This window comes from Candida dubliniensis, chromosome 1, assembly GCF_000026945.1.
Source record: "Candida dubliniensis CD36 chromosome 1, complete sequence".
Classification (NCBI taxonomy): domain Eukaryota; kingdom Fungi; phylum Ascomycota; class Pichiomycetes; order Serinales; family Debaryomycetaceae; genus Candida; species Candida dubliniensis.
Genome location: NC_012860.1, coordinates 2,169,196 through 2,181,440, shown reverse-complemented (window position 1 = coordinate 2,181,440; position 12,245 = coordinate 2,169,196). Strand labels below are relative to the sequence as shown.

At 36.7% G+C, this 12,245-nt stretch overlaps 8 protein-coding genes across 8 annotated transcripts; 2 read left to right on the top strand and 6 right to left on the bottom strand. All coding sequences in view use genetic code 12, as the record gives it.

Annotated features, from left to right (window-relative positions):
• Window positions 1-139: 139 nt before the first annotated feature.
• CD36_09190 (chaperone involved in assembly of cytochrome c oxidase, putative) lies at window positions 140-1,219 on the top strand (the record flags this gene model as incomplete). Its single annotated transcript, XM_002417518.1, has 1 exon — window positions 140-1,219. The coding sequence occupies one exon, from the start codon at window positions 140-142 to the stop codon at window positions 1,217-1,219; it is 1,080 nt and encodes a 359-aa protein (XP_002417563.1).
• Window positions 1,220-1,303: 84 nt separating this feature from the next.
• CD36_09180 (multifunctional protein, putative) lies at window positions 1,304-2,209 on the bottom strand (the record flags this gene model as incomplete). Its single annotated transcript, XM_002417517.1, has 1 exon — window positions 1,304-2,209. The coding sequence occupies one exon, from the start codon at window positions 2,207-2,209 to the stop codon at window positions 1,304-1,306; it is 906 nt and encodes a 301-aa protein (XP_002417562.1).
• A 451-nt stretch (window positions 2,210-2,660) lies between these two features.
• CD36_09170 (conserved hypothetical protein) lies at window positions 2,661-3,494 on the bottom strand (the record flags this gene model as incomplete). Its single annotated transcript, XM_002417516.1, has 1 exon — window positions 2,661-3,494. The coding sequence occupies one exon, from the start codon at window positions 3,492-3,494 to the stop codon at window positions 2,661-2,663; it is 834 nt and encodes a 277-aa protein (XP_002417561.1).
• A 201-nt stretch (window positions 3,495-3,695) lies between these two features.
• CD36_09160 (dhodase, putative) lies at window positions 3,696-5,030 on the bottom strand (the record flags this gene model as incomplete). The annotated part of the gene is made up of 1 exon (XM_002417515.1): window positions 3,696-5,030. One exon carries the CDS (start codon window positions 5,028-5,030, stop codon window positions 3,696-3,698), a length of 1,335 nt encoding a protein of 444 aa, XP_002417560.1.
• Window positions 5,031-5,498: 468 nt separating this feature from the next.
• CD36_09150 (U3 small nucleolar RNA-associated protein, putative) lies at window positions 5,499-7,082 on the top strand (the record flags this gene model as incomplete). Its single annotated transcript, XM_002417514.1, has 1 exon — window positions 5,499-7,082. One exon carries the CDS (start codon window positions 5,499-5,501, stop codon window positions 7,080-7,082), a length of 1,584 nt encoding a protein of 527 aa, XP_002417559.1.
• Window positions 7,083-7,094: 12 nt separating this feature from the next.
• Window positions 7,095-7,874, bottom strand: CD36_09140 (conserved hypothetical protein; the record flags this gene model as incomplete). The annotated part of the gene is made up of 1 exon (XM_002417513.1): window positions 7,095-7,874. One exon carries the CDS (start codon window positions 7,872-7,874, stop codon window positions 7,095-7,097), a length of 780 nt encoding a protein of 259 aa, XP_002417558.1.
• A 153-nt stretch (window positions 7,875-8,027) lies between these two features.
• Window positions 8,028-9,683, bottom strand: CD36_09130 (malate synthase, putative; the record flags this gene model as incomplete). The annotated part of the gene is made up of 1 exon (XM_002417512.1): window positions 8,028-9,683. One exon carries the CDS (start codon window positions 9,681-9,683, stop codon window positions 8,028-8,030), a length of 1,656 nt encoding a protein of 551 aa, XP_002417557.1.
• Window positions 9,684-10,685: 1,002 nt separating this feature from the next.
• CD36_09120 (cyclopropane-fatty-acyl-phospholipid synthase, putative) lies at window positions 10,686-12,227 on the bottom strand (the record flags this gene model as incomplete). The annotated part of the gene is made up of 1 exon (XM_002417511.1): window positions 10,686-12,227. One exon carries the CDS (start codon window positions 12,225-12,227, stop codon window positions 10,686-10,688), a length of 1,542 nt encoding a protein of 513 aa, XP_002417556.1.
• Window positions 12,228-12,245: the final 18 nt, after the last annotated feature.

Sequence of the window (12,245 nt, the reverse complement as noted above, 5' to 3'; positions counted from 1 at the left end):
TATAGTGTACACAGGGGATATCCCTACTTCTTTCTCACCGAAAAAAAAAAAGGAAGATAGAAAAAAAAAAGGAATACAGTGAATACTTGAGATTACCAGATTAAACCATACTACCAAAAGACATTGAAAATATCCAACCATGTTTGGAATTAATACGATCAGACTTGTCAAGGTCAAACCAATAAGACTACTACAATTCAATCGTTCTGTCAAGACTTTAACTATGGACTGGAAACCAATGAAGGCGGTGCCAGGGAATTTGCGTACTTTGGAGCATCAATCGAAAATGCCAACAATACGTCGTGTACTTTTAGGACTAATGTACGCCATGCCCATAATCTCCTTTGCATTGGGATGTTGGCAAGTGCACAGACTACAATGGAAGACTGATTTAATTGCAAAGTGTGAAAACAATCTTGCTGCTCCAGTGATTCCGGAATTACCACCAAATTTGGATCCGTCAGTTATAACAGACTTTGAATATCGAAGATTTAAATGCAAAGGCCATTTTGATTATGACAGGGAAATGTTTTTAGGTCCACGATTGAGAGATGGGGAATTAGGGTATCTTGTTATAACACCATTTATCCGAAAGAGTGGAGGAGACCCAATTTTAATTGAAAGAGGATGGATTCTGAAAAATAAAGTTGTCCCCAGTAGTAGATCATCGGGATATTTGTCACATTTGGCCAGACCACAAGGTGAAATAGAAATAGAAGCATTGTTCCGAGTCATGCCAAAGAAGTCGTTTTTGCAGTTGGAACACGAACAAGGCTCGAGAGTATTCCATGTCCCTGATGTTCCTGCTATGGCCAAACAAAGTGGATCTTTACCAATTTATTGTCAAATGATATATGACTTACACGATCACATTGATTGGAGGAAAGATGAAAATGGCCAACAGCAAAGGTCGTCGGTTATTGGCAGTTTATTTTTTTCAAAAAAGAAAGATTCAGATGCATCTTTTATTGCAACAAATGCCGACAAGGATGAGACATTGCAGTTTCAAGAATTTGAGTTTGTAAACGAAGGTGTTCCAATCGCCCCCAAACCTTTCATTAAGTTTTCCAATAACCACTTACAATATTTGATTACTTGGTTTGGTTTATCAATTGGTAGTACTGCTTTGTTACTTTTTTCGATTTACAGGACTAAACAGTTTGCCACTGCCGAACAATTATTAGCAGCCAAAAGAAAAGACATGCAAAAGAAAGCCTAAATTCTTTTTTATTTTTTTCTTTTGATTTATGATTATGTAAAATACTTCAGATGTATATAGCTCAATTAACACATCCACATGTTTTTAATTCGCAAAACTGAGCAAACCAAACAATACTATGACTAATGACAAGCCCCCCAAGACTATACCAAGTAGTTCATAATACCCCAAAAATCTAGCAACTAATGGCTTATAAGATTCCAATTGCGGTAATATCATTGATCCCATTGACATAACTTTCAATATAATGCTGTTTTGATTGGCTGCATGGAATAACCCTAATGAATGAAATACCGAATAGTAAGCTGCCACAAGAACAACTTCGGAAGTGGCAAACCAGGTGAAAAAGTCTCGAACAGGATATTCTTCAGATGACAAGTCTCTAACATAAGCGTAATTCGATGCATGAAAATCCGAGATACTTGTATAATGATAAAAAAAGTTAAATAAAGTCACTAAAACACGAACCAATAAAAATCTAAACTTCCATAATTTTTGATTATATGTGTTATATTCTAGTAACTCTTGGTGATATTTAATTTCTGTTGGATCTTGAGTCGAAGCTGAACCTTCATTGATTAGTGAATCAGGACCTTCAGTTTGATTAAACATTTTCATTATTTGAGCAAAAGGATCATCTGCAGTATTTGCTCCCTGTCCTCGTTGCTGCTGTTGTTGAAGCATAGTTTGGAAAATCTTATCTATATCCTGAGGAGCATCTTCACCAATCGGTGGTGTTCTTGGAGGGGGCGTAGTTATCTCGGTGATATCTTGTATCTCTGGATCATCATCGTGACTAGATGTGGCCTCTTTCTCTTGGTCCAAGACTGATTTTACTCCTGATGTCTTCACTGACGAACCCTGTGACAAAATATTGTTCAATCTGGCCGTTGCTTTGCCCTTCGACATCTTTGCTTGTCTTCTTTCTCTAAGTAATCGCTTTTTTTCTTCGGCTGATAGTTCAGCTGTATCAACTACTGGTTCAGACATGTTGTAAAGGATAGTATTTGTCAATGACAGTAAAACAATATAATGAACACTTTATAGAAAAACTTGAAAAAAAAAAAAAGAATGAGGGATGTATTATAAAAGAAATTCCTGAGGGTGAGAAAATTGAGACAGACAAAACATCATACAAAATTCAAAAATAAAGAACAGACAGAGGAATAGACTACATTTTGTTTTATTTTTCTTATCTTGCACAATACATGAATAATTCAAGACAAGCCAATAATCCTTCAATGTCTCCTCTTCCTACTTCCTTGACAACCTCCGAGCCCATCAACTATCAAGAGCAAAATCGAAGACAATTAATTATGAACTCAATGGAGAACATGGACTATCTTCTAATGATTGCCTCACAGCAAAACAAATCTGTTGAACAAGTAAAATACGAATTAAAACTAAAGCTCATTTATAGAGGATAAGTATATATATATAACTATCTAAAGGGTGGTCTATTCTGCAAACTATTAACTGATCTGCTATGCGTAGGTTTTTTGATTCGACTATAATTAGAGGTATTCAAAGTGTTATTGCCGTCAAATAATCCACGCATATATCTTGGTGGTTGATTAAGATTAGGTCCTGATTTGGAGGATGCTTTAAATCTCGAAGAGGGGGGGATCGATCTAGATGGCTGTGGTATCCTTGATACTCGACTATTGGAGTTGAAGTCTCCTGAGGTGTGGCTGTTTGTTGTAATGCTATCTGGAAGGTGTGTATTGAAATTCACAGACCGTGTTTGCTGATAAACTTGTTTAGTGGGCCCGCGTGCTAATCTTTCGTGGGAGGGTAGTTGCTGTGGTTTTTGTTTAGCTTCATCAGACAATCTCAATTTTAGTCTATCATTTAGTTTCTGGGCATCTTCCAAACGTTTTTTTAAAACTTCAATTCTTTCTTTTCTTTCTCTTTTGGATATTAGTGCTTCCCATTGTTCTCTACTTGGACATCCTGGAAAGTCCACGCACCACATCGTCATTGACAACCCATATAAAAAACTTGCAAACGATTCGTTAAATTGATTTGATATGTGGTCGTGAATATGACGCAAATCGTGCATGTGTAAGTCCAATGTCTCCATAGATTCCGCAAGTGATGCAAATTTTTCAACGATTTCTGGTGAATCCATAGGTAGGTTTTCGGCATCTATTGGGTAATGGTGTACTTTTGGCGACATACTAGGTAATTGAATACCAGAAGATCTATGCAGATGCCGTCTTCCATTATTCTGTTTCCTATCATTTCTAGGCGTGGCGGGTTTAGATGAAGACATTCTTGTGACACGTTGTTAATATATATGTTCAGAAAAAGAAATCATAAAAAATAAGAGATCTCAGTAATCTTTATTATTTTGTTTGTTTATACTTCAATAGAAAGAAAATTAGTTTTTTTTTTTTCTTCTTCGCGGACAGTGTTTTGTGGAATTTTTAGCAAAAATACACGTAGAGACAATATCATATCATAACAGTATTATTCATTTATCGTCGGAACCAATTATTTGCTCCCAAGTTTTTCCTTCTTTTCTCAATTCTTCGGCCAACTCATCTCTTATCTTACCTACTAAACCTGGACCTTTATAAGCAAAAGCAGTATACAATTCAATAAATGTAGCCCCGGCCTTACCAAATTCTAAGGCATCCTTACCATTTGAAATACCACCACAACCAATCAACACCAAATCAGAGTCTTTGGTGTATTTTCTCAAGGTTCGCAATGCCTTTAAGGACAATGGTTTTAATGGCTTCCCAGATAAGCCTCCAGCTTGGTTGATCAATTGCTTGTCAGTTGTCAACAATCTATCAACAGGTCTTTGAATTGTGGTATTGGAAATAATGATACCATCAACCTTGGCTTCCTTGGCAGAATTAGCAATAGATTCAATTTCCGGTTCAGTCAAATCTGGAGCAACTTTCACCAAAATAGGAGGTTTGTTTCCTAACAAGTTTTTGCCTAACACGTCTCTTTCTTTGACGACAGTTGTCAATAAATTAGTTAATTTGGCTTCGTTTTGCAAATCTCTTAATCCTGGGGTGTTTGGAGATGATACGTTGATAACCAAAACATCGGCATAAGGACCCAATCTTTCGACACCTTTCACGTAATCATTGATTTCATCGCCAAATTTGTTTTTCCCCAAATTGATACCTAACAATTTGCCCTGTTGAAATGCATTCGAAAATGGATGTTGCTCAGAAGAATGAGAAGTTCCAAATTTATTCAATAATTTATTAAACCTCAATTTCAATGTTGCCAAAACATTGAAATGGCCACTTGAATTGAAACCGTACCTGTTAATAACAGCATCATCTTTTGGTAATCTAAAAAATCTAGGTTGGGGATTCCCTGGTTGAGGTTCAGGAGTTATAGAACCGATTTCAACGTAAGAAAACCCACAATTAAATAAAGATTCAATGGCTTCACCATCTTTGTCTAAACCAGCAGCTAAACCTATTGGATTCTTCAACTTATGGCCGAATACCTGAACACCTAGAACATCACTTTGGTCATTTTTACCATCGTCCAATAATCTTGGAGATAATCCATACTTCATAAAAAAAATTCCCAATTTATGCCCCAGTTCAGCATCTGTGAAAGTTCGGATTAATGGGCACAAAACATATTCATGAATAGCTGATCTTGAGTCTAGACAGTAATATCCACCAACTGCAGCCACTGCCAATCCAGCAACAAAGACAATTGGTGAAGGAACAAAACTAGACTTCAAAGGCTGATGATGTCCTGAAGACTTTAACCTTCTTGCTATTAAAGACAAGGTCAGCTGTTTGAATTTGATACCTGGACGAAACATTGAGATGCTGTTTTTAAAAAAAATGATCCGAGATTACCACACAAGTCACAAAAAAATAAAACCAGATCAAATTTAATGGTTTTCAACAAAAACAAAGAAGAAGAAGAAGAAGAAGAAGAAAAAAAAATGGGGAAAAAGAAAATGGAAGCAATAGCCCTTTAGTTTATAGTTGTTGATGTAAACTATCAACTGACGTTATGCAAACGCACTGACACCACGCAAAATGAAAAATATTCTAAATCTAATTGACTCTTGCACTAAGAAAGATTTTGAACTTTGCCAATAATATGCAGGCAACGGAAATTCTTCGACGCTCTTGTCTTTTTTTTTTTTTCAACTGTGCAGTTTTTCTCTCCTCTAAGATTAATTTTGAGATGATCTTCTAATCTAACAAAAAAAAAAATTTGAAATTAAAACTAGTGCTGGGCATTATACTTAACAAAATCAACAAAGAGATATTCATCAGAGATGGCTCTTACAGGTAAAATGGGATCCCATGAAAGAGCTGGTACTGCTCAATATGAAAGAGCGGGGTCATACAAGAAATCCAAAAGGCACACTAAAGACAAAAAGTTGAATTCGAAATTACAAAGAATTGACAGACAGTATAAAGAGGCCATTCAGTCAGCAGCAGGAACTGACTTATTATTACAAGAAGAACAAGGGTTTTTAGAAACAGAAAATGATATGGAAAAAACATTTAAATTTAAGCAGGACGAAATCGCCGATGCTGTTGATAGCAGTACTGCCAATAAAAAGTTTGAGCTAAAGTTGCCAGAATTTGGACCATACACAATCGATTATTCTCGTAATGGACGTGATTTGTTATTAGGAGGTAAAAAAGGGCACGTTGCCTCCATTGATTGGAGGAAAGGGAAATTAGGCTGCGAATTACATCTCAATGAAACAGTGCATGCAGTGAAGTTTTTACACAATGATCAGTACTTTGCTGTAGCACAAAAGAAATATACTTTCATTTATGACAATCAAGGTACAGAATTGCATAGACTTAAACAACACATAGAGGCAACACTATTAGATTTTTTACCCTATCATTTTCTTTTGGTTACTGCTGGTCACACAGGGTTCTTGAAATACCATGATGTATCAACTGGTCAATTAGTAAGTGAACTCAGAACGAAATTGGGTCCGACTCAGGCGATGAAACACAATCCATGGAATGCAGTTACGTGTTTGGGACACGGTAACGGAACTGTAAGCATGTGGGCCCCAAACATGCCCGAACCATTGGTCAAGTTACAAGTTGCAAGGGGACCTATCCGAGATTTGGCGATTGACAGAGAAGGGAAGTATATGGCAGTTGCAGCAGCAGACAAAACATTGAAGATTTGGGATATAAGAAAATTCAAAGAGGTTGATAACTATTACACACAAACACCGGCATCAAGCTTAGACATATCTGACACGGGCTTACTCTCAGTTGGGTGGGGTCCTCATGTTACCATCTGGAAAGATATTTTAAAAGGAAAACACCAATCCGAGCCATACATGAATCATTTGATACCCGGTTCAAAAATTGAAAAGACAAAATTTGTGCCATTTGAAGATATATTAGGTGTTGGTCATGAAGAAGGGTTCAATTCTATTATAGTTCCAGGATCGGGTGAAGCCAATTACGATGCTCTTGAATTGAATCCTTACGAATCAGTGAAACAAAGACAACAACAAGAAGTCAGATCATTACTTGATAAATTGCCAGCAGACGCAATTGCTCTTGATCCAAATGTTATCGGTACTGTTGACAAACGTGCTAGTACTGTGAGATTGAAACCGGGTGAAATCACCGAATTAACAGATACGGCACAGCAATCTAAAGACAAGATGGAGATTAAAGCAGAAGTAAAAGGAAAAAATTCTGCATTGAGAAGACATATGAGAAAAAAGACTCAAAACGTGATAGATCAAAGGAAGCTAAGAATCGAAAAGAATTTAAAGATGGAAAAGGAAGCTAGACAGAGAAGGCGTAACTTGGAACAAGGAATACCCGAGGAGAAAGATCTCTTGGGTCCGGCTTTAGCTAGATTCAAATAGAAGCTGTGGTTGCTAGTTTTCCATTTCTTTAGCTAACTTATATATCAAATTTTCAAATATAGAGATCTCCCAATTCAAAGCCTCTAATTCTTCTTCTTGCATTAAATAACAACTCTCACTCTTTGGATCTGTGGATTCATAATCAGAGTTTGTTTCTGTTTGAGGCATTGATTTTTCTCGTAACCCTGGATATTTGTTCTTTTTTGTCTTGATTATTGGTTCTTTGAATTGGTTGATTACTTGCTTGTCGTTGTCAGTCAAAAATTCAAAATAAGCAAGTCCCTTTGCAGACAATATTGATGTAAAAGTACCGATTTTGAATACGATTTGACACAACTTTTTCAACTCCGCGTAGTCGTTGAATATAATAAGCTTGTAAAAGTTTAGATATGGAAAGGTATTCAACGTTACTCGAAATCGTAAATGACGATCCAAAATCTCAGTTAGAATTTCAATTTGTTTCAAAGTGGTTTGTGAAATGTGTACAGATTCTATTTCAGTGTGAATTTCCTTGTTTTCAATAAACAAATTTGTCAAATAACCGCTCAATTCTTCTTTTGGAAATAGTAGTTGAAATAATTGAAATAATTTAGCAGGTTGAATGAACTCGTGTAAAGAGCTTTCGGGCGTTATTGGAGAATTGGAAAATTCAGATAGCCAATGCATAACTGCAATAGCATACGCTTCAATTTCAAAATTGCAGTCATCACTTTGAAATGACATTTTTTTGAATTCGCTTAGGATTATGTGTGAGAGAAGGTTTGAATGTCCACGTTTGTTTTTTATAAACATTCTTTCTAGAAAACAATTCTTGCAACCAAAATACTCGTGAGAGTTTTATAATTTCCTATATTTCATGAATAAATATAAACAAAAACAATAAAAAAACAACTACTTTCATACTATTTTAAATACAACTTGAAAACGTTTCCCGAACATTTTTCTTTACAATCTTTCACCTGGTAAAGATCTGCCAATAGTAGTGACATCGTCGTAAATCAAAGTTGTTACAAAGTCAGAGTACTTTTCACCAAGAGCTTCTGGAGCAAAGTATTCGAAAGCTCTCTTGAACTTGTTACCTGGTTTAGCACTCTTGACCAATTTAGCATATTCTTCATCCAATAATTGCTTAACGTATTGCTTGTCAATAACTTTACCAGTGTCAGTCTTAGCACCATGTGTAACCCATTGCCAAATTTGAGTTCTGGAAACCTCAGCGGTAGCGGCATCTTCCATCAAATAGTTGATTGGAACACAACCGACATTTCTTAACCAAGCCTCAATGTAGGAGATACCAATAATGATATTTGCTCTAATACCTTGTTCAGTAATTTTAGCATTTGGAACAAATGGACTCAACAAGTCTCTTTGGGTGATTGGCTTGAATGGTTCCTTTGGTGGCAATGAGATTTGGTTTGGACCCTTCATGTTTTCGTTGAAAACTTTCAACACAACTGGAACCAAAGCTGGGTGGGCAACCCAACATGAATCACATCCAAGAGTAACTTCTCTTAATTTATCTTTAGTGACATTGGCCAAAGCAGCTCTGTTTCTTTCTTCATCGTCCTTGATTGGAATTTGAGCAGCCATACCACCAAGAGCGTGGACTTTTCTCTTATGGGTAGTGTGGACCAATAACTTAACATAGGAGGACATGAATGGAGCTGCCATTGTGACTTGTGATCTATCTGGCAAAATAAAGTCTGGGTGGTTTCTTAAACACTTGATGTAGGAGAAAATATAATCCCATCTACCACAGTTCAAACCAGCACTGTGTTCTCTTAATTGATAGATGATTTCATCCATTTGGAAAACAGCTGGAATGGTTTCGATCAAAACTGAAGCTCTGATGGTACCTCTTCTCAACCCAATGTAGTCTTGGGCGTAGTTGAAAATATCGTTCCATAATTTTGCTTCCAAGTGGTGTTCCATCTTTGGCAAATAGAAGTATGGACCAAAGCCTCTAGCTAAAGTTTCTTGAGCATTGTTGTAGAAGTAGACAGCAAAATCAAAAATACCACCGGAAACTGGCTTACCATCAACCAAAACGTGTTTTTCATCCAAGTGCCATCCTCTTGGTCTCACAATCAAGGTTGGAATGTGTCTGCCTTTTTCCAAGTTCAAGGCATATTTCTTACCATTGATGCTGGCAGTCAAGTTTCTTCTGACACCATCGTAAAGATTGACTTGACCTTCAACCAAGTTTTTCCAAGCTGGGGTCAACGAATCTTCAAAATCAGCCATGTATGTAGCAACGTTGGAGTTCAAGGCGTTGATGACCATCTTTCTGTCGGTTGGACCAGTGATTTCACATCTTCTGTCAACCAAACCTGGAGCCAATGATGGACCAGTCCAGGTAGGATCATTTCTAATATATTCAGTTTCTGGTAAGAAGTCTGGTAAGAAACCTTGGTCTCTTAACTTTTGTTGTTCTTTTCTGTTGTTCAACAATTCTTGTCTTCTGGCTTCAAAACCACGGTGTAAAGTGGCAACGAATGCTAAAGTTTCCTGGTTGAAAATGTGTTTAGCACTTTCTGGAACTGGACCTAATATTTGGACACCTTTGACCTTATCAGCTGTTTTTGGGAATGGGGAAGACATTATGTAACTTGGTTTATTTATATATATACAAAGTTGTGTGAATATTTATATATATAAAGATAAAAATAAAAGAATAGCAAAAGGGAGAAAAAGAGAGTTCAAACTTATAATTTACAAAAGGGGGAAAGGCAATTAAATTTATACTTTTTTTTTTTTGTTGGTTTCCCTTTTGTTGAAAAGTTTCTAAATCGAAGAGATAGTCTTTTTTTGTAGTGTGAAATTTTCTGTGATTGTTATGAAAGAAGGAGTGGACTTTGTTCTCTTTTTGCTTTTACCCCAGATTTAATTTGTCGTCGTAGTTAGATATCTGAAATGTCGGACTCTCGCCTGAACGGAAGTCACCAGAAAAATGACTCTGTGAGGCAAATACTCACTCAAGACATATGCGCGACTTTGGATCGGCCACCCACTCCGACAGAATTTTGCAATATAGGAGCAAAAAAAAAAAAAAAAAGACTCCAATCCGAGGTTCTACTGGGTTTTGTGTCAGAGTCAGAATGTCGTGATAGTATGACTACTAAATCATATTCGTGCGTCAACGATATATCTACTCGCTGAATTGATTTGTTTGAAAGATATGGTGGCAATTGTTTAAATGGGGTGACAATATTATGCAATAGTATCTTAGCAAACACTGATTTCTGAAAACAAACAGGTTTATACCAGAAAAAAAGGAGTCAAAAATTTGACAACTCAAAAGCTCGAGTCGTTTCTATTGGCTGGTTGGCGGACCCGATAAAAATAATAATTGTTTTTTCCCCACGACCATGGAAATCTCCGAAAAAATTTCCTAATTTGATCTCACTACGGTTAATGATTCCTCATAGCCGGGCCTGACTCAGTTTGATAGACGGGACATAAGAACAGATGCTATCCTAAAACCTAATCTAAAAAGGACATATTTGAAAAAAAAAAAAAAAAAATAAAGGAAAAGTCCGGTACGTTTATTCAGATCAGAAGAAATAAAAATCTATACAAATACACCATCGAAGCTCAACCAACTCAATTGTAGAAATTGGTAAACTCCTTTGCCCATTTGGTTCCTTCTTGAACAGGACCTTGCAAACCTTTTTGTTGTGGAACATAGTCAATTCTTCTGTATGAATTAATATTCTTTCTGCAAACGAATTGATAACAGGTGGCAGTACCGTTTCTACTGGCAACAACCGAACTACCCAAGAAAAATTCCCAAATTCTGTACCATTTGACGCCGTATTTGTTAACAACTTTATCTTTGTTCCCAATCCAGTTTCTGTACCATCTCCATAAAGTTGCGGAATAGTGTACACCAATGTTATCAACACTAACAATCTCGAACCCAACTGATTCCATACAACTAGCAAAGAAACTTAATGGAGTTGAGGCATCAGCACCTGGGAAAATGTATTTGTTCATGAACAATCCCCATTCCAAATCTTCATATTGCCAATTCTTTCTTAAACCAGAGTATTGTAAGAAAAGCAAACCATCGTCTTCCAAAGCATCTCTACATTGTTCCAAGTATGCAGTCAATCTTCTGATACCAACGTGCTCAGCCATTTCAACTGAGGTGATTTTATCATATTTACCACTTGGTTTAGAAGATTTTGGTGCATCACGATAATCACAACAAACAATTCTGGATTGGTCAGATGGAATGCCATATTCCTTCAACAAAGTGTTACCCCATTTGGTTTGGTTTCTACCTAAAGTAATACCAGTAACGTTAGCACCGTATTTGGAGGAAGCGAAAGTGGTCCAAGTTCCCCAACCACAACCAATATCCAAAACATGATCTCCTTTCTTCAAGTCGATCTTATCTGCCATAACAGTCAATTTATTATCCTGTAATTCTTCCAAAGTTTCTTCTCTAGTAATGTCACCGATAACACCGGAAGTGTAGATCATTCTTGGACCCAAGAACCAGGTGTAAAAATCGTCACCACGGTCGTAATGGTCTCTAACTTGCTCTTCATCTTGCGATTGAGAATGGAAGATGACCTCTGGAATCATACCCAATAAGAAGAATCTAAACAAGCCTAATGTAAATCTGAAGCTGGCCCAATCGTGCTTGTATTCCAAAACATCCAAACAATCACCTTTGAAGGACACTTTTCCATCAAAGTACAATTCCTGGAAAGTTTCAATTGGGATTTTAGAACCTTTACCACCGTTTGAAGTTTCATATTTAGCCTTCAATTCTGGAGTGTGGAATTCCAAATAGTAAGAAATTGGTCTGTTCGGATACTTGACTTTTTCATTGATACGTGGAGAGAAAGTGGACATAATACTCCAATACGCCATTAAGATAGGAATTGCTAAAACCAAAAAGAAAAACACCCAGGTCTTGAAACCTAAACCTAATTTGTAGGTGATGTAACCTGGAACTAATGCCAAAATACTCAACAAAATTGTATTTGAAAAAGAAGTTGAGCCAGGTCCATCAGCAGGTAATGGTGCATTATGAATAGCTGGAGAATCAGAAGTCCAAACACCACACTCGTTGGAAGCTGGTGGTTGCTTTTTAGCAGCAGGCGTCTTGATGAATGCAACGTCGTCTAACATTGTTACAAAAACTAAAAT